Genomic DNA, 11,378 nt, shown 5'->3' with positions numbered 1-11,378 from the left:
CTCACCTGTTATACACCTGTTATTCACCTGTTATACACCTGTTATTCACCTGTTATAACCCTGTTATTCACCTGTTATTCACCTGTTATTCACCTGTTATTTACCTGTTATTCACCTGTTACACAACGTATTACTCACCTGTTATACACCTGTTATTCACCTGTTATTCACCTGTTATAACCCTGTTATTCACCTGTTATTTACCTGTTATTCACCTGTTATAACCCTGTTATTCACCTGTTATTTACCTGTTATTCACCTGTTATTACCCTGTTACTCACCTGTTATTCACCTGTTATTCGCCTATTATACAACCTATTACTCACCTGTTATACACCTGTTATTCACCTGTTATACACCTGTTGTTCACCTGTTATAACCCTGTTATTCACCTGTTATTTACCTGTTATTCACCTGTTATTCGCCTGTTATACAACCTATTACTCACCTGTTATAACCCTGTTATTCACCTGTTATTTACCTGTTATTCACCTGTTATTCACCTGTTATAACCCTGTTATTCACCTGTTATTTACCTGTTATTTACCTGTTATTCACCTGTTATTTACCTGTTATTCACCTGTTATACAACCTATTACTCACCTGTTATACACCTGTTATTCACTTGTTATTCACCTGTTATACACCTGTTATACACCTGTTATTCATCTGTTATACACCTGTTATAACCCTGTTATTCACCTGTTATAACCCTGTTATTCACCTGTTATACACCTGTTATTCACCTGTTATACACCTGTTATTCATCTGTTATACACCTGTTATAACCCTGTTATTCACCGTTAATCACCTGGTTTTTTACCTGTTGTTTACCTGTTATTCACCTATTATTACCCTGTTATTTACCTGTTATTCACCTGTTATTTACCTGTTATACACCTGTTACTCACCTGTTATACACCTGTTATTCACCTGTTATAACCGTGTTATTCACCTGGTTTTTAACCTGTTATTCACCTGTTGTTAACCTGTTATTCACCTGTTATAACCCTGTTATTCACCTGTTTTCAGTCTGTTATTCACCTGTTATTCACCTGTCATTAACCTGTTATTCACCTGTTATCACCTGTTATTTACCTGTTATTACCCTGTTATTTACCTGTTATTCACCTGTTTTCAGTCTGTTATTCACCTGTTATTCACCTGTCATTAACCTGTTATTCACCTGTTATCACCTGTTATTTACCTGTTATTCACTTGTTATTTACCTGTTATTCATCTGTTATTCACCTGTCATTAACCTTTTATTCACTTGTTATTACCCTGTTATTCACCTGTTATTTACCTGTTATTCACCGGTTATTAACCTGTTATCAACCTGTCATTGACCCATTATTAAGCCTGAACTACAGTTTGAGGATTATCAGAGGAAGACAAACTGTCTGAATAAGTACTGAGGTGTCCCCAGCATTCAGAGACAGTGTCTCAGGGAGGACACAGTCATCACAGTGTTTATGTGTTACTCAGCCTGGACTTTAACATGCTGTCAGCGTGTCGACGTCTCACCGTCAGTTCTGAGCAGCACAGAGAGAAGGAGAAATGTTCATTTCCCTCAGTCAGCTGATGACACACACTGGATACATCTGACACACACTGGATACATCTGACACACACTGGATACACCTGACACACACCAGATAAACCTGACACACACCGGATAAACCTGACACACACTGGATACACCTGACACACACACTGGATGAACCTGACACACACCGGATAAACCTGACACACACACCGGATAAACCTGACACACACTGGATAAACCTGACACACACTGGATACATCTGACACACACTGGATAAACCTGACACACACTGGATACATCTGACACACACTGGATACATCTGACACACACTGGGTAAACCGGACACACACTGGATACACCTGACACACACTGGATACATCTGACACACACTGGATAAACCTGACACACACTGGATACATCTGACACACACTGGATACACCTGACACACACTGGATACATCTGACACACACTGGATACACCTGACACACACTGGATACATCTGACACACACTGGATACACCTGACACACACTGGATACATCTGACACACACTGGATACACCTGACACACACTGGATACATCTGACACACACTGGATACACCTGACACACACTGGATACATCTGACACACACTGGATACACCTGACACACACTGGATACATCTGACACACACTGGATACACCTGACACACACTGGATACATCTGACACACACTGGATACACCTGACACACACTGGATACATCTGACACACACTGGATACACCTGACACACACTGGATACATCTGACACACACTGGATACACCTGACACACACTGGATACATCTGACACACACTGGATAAACCTGACACACACTGGATACACCTGACACACACTGGATACATCTGACACACACTGGATACACCTGACACACACTGGATACATCTGACACACACTGGATAAACCTGACACACACTGGATACACCTGACACACACTGGATACACCTGACACACACTGGATACATCTGACACACACTGGATAAACCTGACACACACTGGATACACCTGACACACACTGGATACACCTGACACACACTGGATACATCTGACACACACTGGATAAACCTGACACACACTGGATACACCTGACACACACTGGATACACCTGACACACACTGGATACATCTGACACACACTGGATAAACCTGACACACACTGGATACACCTGACACACACTGGATACACCTGACACACACTGGATACATCTGACACACACTGGATAAACCTGACACACACTGGATACACCTGACACACACTGGATACACCTGACACACACTGGATACATCTGACACACACTGGATAAACCTGACACACACTGGATACACCTGACACACACTGGATACACCTGACACACACTGGATACATCTGACACACACTGGATAAACCTGACACACACTGGATACACCTGACACACACTGGATACACCTGACACACACTGGATACATCTGACACACACTGGATAAACCTGACACACACTGGATACACCTGACACACACTGGATACACCTGACACACACTGGATACATCTGACACACACTGGATAAACCTGACACACACTGGATACACCTGACACACACTGGATACACCTGACACACACTGGATACATCTGACACACACTGGATAAACCTGACACACACTGGATACACCTGACACACACTGGATACACCTGACACACACTGGATACATCTGACACACACTGGATAAACCTGACACACACTGGATACACCTGACACACACTGGATACACCTGACACACACTGGATACATCTGACACACACTGGATAAACCTGACACACACTGGATACACCTGACACACACTGGATACACCTGACACACACTGGATACATCTGACACACACTGGATAAACCTGACACACACTGGATACACCTGACACACACTGGATACACCTGACACACACTGGATACATCTGACACACACTGGATAAACCTGACACACACTGGATACACCTGACACACACTGGATACACCTGACACACACTGGATACATCTGACACACACTGGATAAACCTGACACACACTGGATACACCTGACACACACTGGATACACCTGACACACACTGGATACATCTGACACACACTGGATAAACCTGACACACACTGGATACACCTGACACACACTGGATACACCTGACACACACTGGATACATCTGACACACACTGGATAAACCTGACACACACTGGATACACCTGACACACACTGGATACACCTGACACACACTGGATACATCTGACACACACTGGATAAACCTGACACACACTGGATACACCTGACACACACTGGATACACCTGACACACACTGGATACATCTGACACACACTGGATAAACCTGACACACACTGGATACACCTGACACACACTGGATACACCTGACACACACTGGATACATCTGACACACACTGGATACATCTGACACACACTGGATAAACCTGACACACACTGGATACACCTGACACACACTGGATAAACCTGACACACACTGGATACATCTGACACACACCGGATAAACCTGACACACACTGGATAAACCTGACACACACTGGAGCTTTAAACTGATCTCATGTGGTCAGACTGACAGCAAGACACTTTGTCTAAAATGTACAACAGATAATAAAAAGTGACTCGTGTTGTGATTTAACCAAAAGACTCTTATCTTTATTAACATGTATGACACGAGGCGACCCACCCAGCCTGTACACTGTTTTCCAAACTCTTCTCTTTTCTTTACAAATGATTAGAAAACTGTACAGTACCAAAAGAAATAAAAAAAAGAGTTAGTAAAGGTCTCACGTCACTTTAAAAAAATGTGTTTGGCAAAACTCACTTTTTCTTCTAAGACAAACACAACTAAAGAAACAGAAGCAGAACATCACATGTTTAAAGAAGAAGAAGAAGAAGAAAAGTTTTCATGCAGCAACTTTAAAAACGGTCTGAGAATGTTTTAATGTCGACTGACCAGGAGAGGAGGAGGAGGAGGAGGAGGAGGAGGAGGAGGAGAGGAGGAGGAGGAGAAGAAGAGGAAGAGGAGGAGGAGAAGAAGAGGAAGAGGAGGAGGAGGAGGAGGAGGAGAAGAAGAAGGAGAAGAAGAAGAAGAAGGAGAAGAATAGACACTTCAGAAAGTTAAAGAGGAAAAAATGGTTGAAGAAACAAAGTTAGAAATTTGAATGAATGAATGACTCCTCAGGATGACAGTGTGACTCAGCCTGGTTTCTACACTGTTATTGAATGTCAGGCTTTGAAGCATTTTGATGAACAGAGTCAGTCTCCATCCATGTCAGTGAAAACATGGATGCTTCACACACAGAAGATCTATACAATCAGCACAGTTTCAAGATTAGAGTCACCAATTCAGTATCTGACCAAATGTCTCCCCTTCTGTTCCTGAGATATGGCGTTAAAACATGATGATGTCACAGTCAAGCTGACCTTTGACCCTTTGAACTTCATTATTTTATACTGTTAGATATTTGTGTCAAGTTTGGTCAGAATTAGTGAATGAATTCTTCAGTTATGGACAAAAACATATTTTGTGAGGTCACAGTGACCTTTGACCACAAAATTCTAATCAGTTCATTGTTGAGTCCAGGTGGACGTTTGAGTCAAAGTTTTAAAAATTCCCTCAGCATGTTGTTGACATATTATGTTTATGAGAATGGGCTTGAAAACATGATATCTCCTGCCACAGCTGAGGCACCTGACAGAAAAACAAATATACTCTTTAACTAGTTTAAAAATGTCTTAATAAATGTTGATAAAATGTCAAAAAAATAATAAAATATCTGAAAAAAAATACTGAAAAAAGGTCATAAAAATGTTATTAAATTGTTCAACACGTATTAATAAAATGTCTCAAAAATGTTTATAAAATGTCGTAAAATGTTGCAAAAATATCAACTTTTTTAGATGTTTAAATATTGAATTTGGAGAGCTGATATTTGACTGATGAAGTTTGTTGTTTGTCGTCTTCAATCAGTGAAACATTTTCAGCTCACAGACTCGTCTCAGTTTGAATCAGTCGAGTCTCTCAGGTCACTTTTCCACCAACATAAAACAGCTTCTGTTCTGGTTCCTGCACCTCATCATGAACTGGACAGAGCATTTCAAAAAAATTAAACTGGTTTGGAGCCCAGAAAGTTGTTTCTGAACCAACAAACGGCAGGCATTTCTAAAATGGATGTTTGAAACATGATGACATCAGAGGGCGTGTCATAGTCTACAGGTTGGAAAGAGACGATAGAGACGGCAACAAACGAGAAACATAACGAGAACTCGTCAGGAAAAAGACTAGAAGCTCACAGGTCGTCAGAGTGATCTGTCGTCCTGCTACAACTGTTTACTTCTAACATGCACCGCACAACCTTCCTCTGATGACACGTCCTTGATTTCAATGGTTCTGCTGGTGGAAACTCAGACTGGTTCTCCAGATCGAACCAAGGTTTCAAGAACCAGAGCTCGTCTGCTGGACTCAGTTTGCTCCTGTTTCCTGCTCTTTGGTTCTGGTCTCAGAGACGACCGACAGTTTCTGCTTTCAGGTTCTTTACCATCAGAACGTATTTCTGTCCGTCAGAGCTGGCGAGGTGTGTCTGTTCACACTGAGCTGAAGGAAACATGATGATTTTTTGTCTCTGATTTCTGAGAGGATTTATGGAGTCATGTTTAATCTGGATAAACGTCAAAAACAATGAGACTAAATTATTTCAACATGAGTTCACATTTCATGAGACGATAAGGAGGAGATTTATCTTTAAATGATAATCTGACAGAAGCTGTGAGTCAGTGTGTGTCGAGTCAAAGGCAGCAAATCATCCAGTGAGATGAGCTCTGTATTAATAACTGAATTATTGCTCGTCTCTCCGTCTCCTTTTTTTCTTCTCTCGCTCAAACTTAAATACAGTTTGAAATCACACATCAGCTTTTTGCATAACTAATATATTAAAGTTTTATGATCAGCACCATAAAAACAAACAGACATGATAAATATATAAAATCAGAATAAATAATTAATGTATTAAATTAGATGATAAATAGAAAGGCACTTCCAGAACTCTCATCCTCTCTGAGATCTGTTCGTCGTCACTGACTCAGGACCAGCGGTGTGTTCCTCTGCTTTGATGGGACGTCTCCACAGAGGACAAACGTCGGTCACCATGGAAACACATCCAAAAACAGTTTTCTTACATCAGTTGTCACCGACATGTTCTGAGTTTTTAACTTCCTGTTTGTTCCAGCTGCAGCTCCTCTGTCTCCGTCTCCGTCTCATCTGTTTGAGTCTTCAGAGATTTGACTTTGATTAAACGAATGAATGAATGAGTCTGTCGGACGTTTTGTCCGCTGAGATAAATGACGTCAGAGTTTTCCTGTGATGTCCTGAAAAATGAATTTCTGCTCAGGACAATAAATCATGTCCTTTGTCATTATGCCACAGAGACTCCTCCCCATTCTGCGCTTCCCATTGGTCGCCATGAACGTGTTATCAGAGCTAGAAACTGCACTTCAATATTTCACTCATTCATTTTAATCAAAGTTGCTCCCTTGTGCATGACTGTCAGTGTTTTTGGGGCCTCAGTAGTTTTTTTTTTGTTGCAGTACTGTGAGTAGCCACAGGGGGCAGGCTGACAGCAGTGGTGCTCTTTTAATACGCCCATCCCCGTCTCTCCTCTCACACCTCCACCTCCTGCTGTCCTCCCTGCGTGGCGGCGGCGGCCAGTGTCACAGCGATGTCAAAGCATGTCTCCATCATGACGCGGGACTTGCAGAGGTTGACGCAGTACTCCAGCTCCGCCGTGACCTGAGCCAGAGCCTCCAGGTACTCCTGGGACTCCCGGTCTAGGTCCTGGTCCACGTCGACTGGAGGGGGGACACAGACAGGAAGAGACGAGTCAGAGTTAAAAACATTTCATATGAATACGCGAGAATCACCGCCCTGTGGTTGTATGACTCCGCCCACCGGCCCAGTCACAGTTACAGTTTATATCCATGTGTCACCTCTCAGTGACGACTCCTAACCTTCTTAACAGTAATGTTAGCTTGGCTCGTTGTTAGCTGGTGACTAGCCTCTAGCCGTGCAGAGGGAAGGACCGTGAGGCGTTCAGGTGCTGTTCACCAACGCAGACTTTATGAGTCTTCACCACAAAACAACAAATATGGCCGTCTCATGAGGTCTAACAGCCCTGAACTTATCCACACACTTCATTCTGCTGCTGTCATCACTGTTTGTTGCATCGTCACCAATGACAATCCAACAAAGCTGCTTCCCTCCACACACAACAAAACTCATGTCACACACTCACAGGTTACACACAAGGCCGCCGCCCTTAAAGGGAAATGTCCGTCCAGACTTGAATGGAGCAATGACAGAAGACGATGATTCAAATATGGATGCTGCTGAAAAGAAGCTACAAATTCTACAACATCTGACTAATCAGATTCAGTATCTGACCAAATGTCTCCCCTTCTGTTCCTGAGATATGACATTAAAACATGATGATGTCACAGTACAGCTGACCTTTGACCTTTTGACCTTCATTATTTTATCCTGTTAGACATTTGTGTCAAGTTTGGTCAGAATTAGTTAATGAATTCTTCAGTTATGGATGAAAACATGTTTTGTGAGGTCACAGTGACCTTTGACCACAAAATTCTGAGGGCAAAAGTCCAAGAGGACATTTGTGCCAAATTTGGGGGATTGAGATATCATGTTCATAAGAATGAGACAGATGACGTCATAGTGACCTTTGATCACCAAAATGTAATCACTGCATTGCTGAGTCCAAGTGGATGTTTGTGTCAAATTTCAAGAAACTCACTCAAGATATACTTTTCAATATTTCGATATCACGTTCATGGGAATAAGACGGACACAAGGTCACAGTGACCTTTGTCCTTCGACCTCAAAATTCCTCAGTCCAATCAGTTTATTCTTCAGTCCAAGTTGATGTTTGTGCCAAGGAAAAAAATGTCCTTAAGCCGTTCTTGAGACACTGAATTCATGAGAATGAAACAAATGCAAGGTCACATTTACCTTTGACCACCAAATTCTAATCAGTTCATTCTTCAGTCCAGGTGGACGTTTGTGCCATATTTGAAGAAAATTTGGAAAGTTTTTAAATAATGCGTTCACCAGAATGGACAGACGGACGGATCGACAACATGTAAACATGATGTCTTCGATCTTGGCTGTCTCCAACGCCGAGGCTTAAACATAAAGAGAACACGGTGAATCAGCTCAGACGTCTGCAGACTCTTTCTGTCTCGTCAGCCGAGGATCGTCTGGAGAAACACGATCGTATCAAACACATAAAATCTAACAGTTTGTAGTTTGGGAAAAATCTTGTGTAAAAGAGTCAGTGTAAAAAATATCCAAACTGTGTCAGGTGTTTCAGGGTGGAGTCAGTCTGAATGAATGAATTAATGAATGAATTAATTAATTAATTAATCTCAGTCAGTGTGATGTCTTCTTCTCTGACGGTGCAGGGCATGCTGGGATACGCTGACGGAGCCTGACCACGTCTCTGTATCTCCACAGAAGCAGACAGAGATTTATGAGCAGCTCCTGGAGGAGATAATGTCTTATTGATCTGAGGACGAGCCAAGGTCTCGCAGCTCGTCTGACTGTTTCCTGTGAAGAGTCGGCGACTACATTTCTCAGAGGTGAGCTGAGAGTTCGTCCCGCTGATGGAGAATAAAACTGTGTCCCTCGAGGCTGTTTGTCTTCACAGTTTGCTCCAACAGTCTCCTCTCCAAACTCCGCCAGCTGGAGCCAGAAACAGAATCCTGGTGGAGCCAGCAGAGCCGCAGAGGAAGAGTTTTAACAGGTGAGGCTTCGAGCTGCTCGCACTCTCAGCTGAAAACACACTGGATGTTTCTCAAAGTCAAGGAAGGATCCTCAGTAGCGGATCCTGATATAGGCCGAATGGGCGTTTGCCCAGGGCGGCACATTGTCACAACGTGTGGGGGGGCGTTTAGGCTAGAACCGTCACCGAGGATCCTCAAACAGCTGAATCTGGAGGACATTACGTCATCGACCCGCCGAAGGAAGGACTGTTCCAATGTCAATGATCCCTCTGAGTTTCACGAAGGACTGAGTCCTTCTTTCAGAGAAACACCAAGGATGCATGTGTGGATCCCCCACGGGTATAAAATCCCCACAATGCTTTGCACACAATTTGCAGGAAGTGAGGGCGGGGCCTCTTCAATGAAACCTCTTCAGTCTGCTGAGGGTTAATGATGATCACATGGGGACACTTGTTAGTCTGTTCCAATGTGTGTTCACTGAATGAGAGGAAGGACTCTGTCTCTGGAGGACCCGTCCTCTTGACTCTGAGAAACACCCACTGTCTGTCTGTCCACACTGTGTGTTTGCGGTCAGACGCTGGATCATCTCTGAGAACAGCTTTAGAGTGTTATCATGAGAACAGTCTTGCTGAAGGTGCAGGAGGACTGAAACACTGGTGAAAGTAATAAACTGCGAGGCTGAGTGAGAGCACTGTGCAGGGTTTCTGTTCAAAGGTTTTCCATGAACAGCAGTCGTAGACAGAACCTGGCAGATAATGCGTTCATGGCACCACCTCGGTGGAGGTTCCAAATGAGCTGATAATAGAAGGTGGGGTGCAAACACTGCAGACCTCTGACTGGTCAGAGAGAATCGTCACTAACCTAACAAAGGATGTTTACTGTACAACGCACCAAACCCTTCATACATCACGTTGTATACTACATACACTGAAACATATGATTAAGAAACTGAAGGTGTTCCTCTGATTGGCAACTGGTCACAGCAGATTGACGTGAGGTCACCCTGGCCATCAGCCGAGAATCCGTCAATACTGCAGGGTACCAAAGAACCTGGTGCCAAAGAACCTGGTCTCAAAGAACCTGGTACCAAAGAACCTGGTACCAAAGAACCTGGTGTCAAAGAACCTGGTACCAAAGAACCTGGTGTCAAAGAACCTGGTACCAAAGAACCTGGTACCAAAGAACCTGGTGCCAAAGAACCTGGTCTCAAAGAACCTGGTCTCAAAGAACCTGGCACCAAAGAACCTGGTACCAAAGAACCTGGTCTCAAAGAACCTGGTGCCAAAGAACCTGGTCTCAAAGAACCTGGTCTCAAAGAACCTGGTACCAAAGAACCTGGTACCAAAGAACCTGGTGTCAAAGAACCTGGTCCCAAAGAACCTGGTCTCAAAGAACCTGGTACCAAAGAACCTGGTGCCAAAGAACCTGGTCTCAAAGAACCTGGTCTCAAAGAACCTGGTACCAAAGAACCTGGTGCCAAAGAACCTGGTCTCAAAGAACCTGGTCTCAAAGAACCTGGTACCAAAGAACCTGGTGCCAAAGAACCTGGTCTCAAAGAACCTGGTCTCAAAGAACCTGGTACCAAAGAACCTGGTGCCAAAGAACCTGGTCTCAAAGAACCTGGTCTCAAAGAACCTGGTACCAAAGAACCTGGTGCCAAAGAACCTGGTCTCAAAGAACCTGGTCTCAAAGAACCTGGTACCAAAGAACCTGGTGCCAAAGAACCTGGTCTCAAAGAACCTGGTCTCAAAGAACCTGGTACCAAAGAACCTGGTGCCAAAGAACCTGGTCTCAAAGAACCTGGTCTCAAAGAACCTGGTACCAAAGAACCTGGTGCCAAAGAACCTGGTCTCAAAGAACCTGGTCTCAAAGAACCTGGTACCAAAGAACCTGGTGCCAAAGAACCTGGTACCAAAGAACCTGGTCTCAACAAACCTGGTCTCAAAGAACCTGGTCTCAAAGAACCTGGTCTCAACAAACCTGGT

The 11,378-nt window shown here is 43.5% G+C and overlaps 1 protein-coding gene across 1 annotated transcript in view; it reads right to left on the bottom strand.

Moving 5' to 3' along the window:
• Window positions 1-4,260: 4,260 nt before the first annotated feature.
• The window catches only part of LOC126398241 (kinesin-like protein KIF26A), a 73,497-nt gene continuing 66,379 nt past the window's right edge, over window positions 4,261-11,378 (bottom strand). The window contains exon 15 of the mRNA XM_050057404.1: window positions 4,261-7,446. Within this exon, the coding sequence (XP_049913361.1) occupies window positions 7,259-7,446 (188 nt within the window). The 3' untranslated portion in view covers window positions 4,261-7,258. The remainder of the gene's footprint in view (window positions 7,447-11,378) is intronic.

Source organism: Epinephelus moara, chromosome 12 (genome assembly GCF_006386435.1).
Source record: "Epinephelus moara isolate mb chromosome 12, YSFRI_EMoa_1.0, whole genome shotgun sequence".
NCBI classification, from domain to species: domain Eukaryota; kingdom Metazoa; phylum Chordata; class Actinopteri; order Perciformes; family Serranidae; genus Epinephelus; species Epinephelus moara.
Note: the sequence above shows the minus strand (reverse complement) of the source record. Positions and strands in the feature narration are given on the sequence as shown.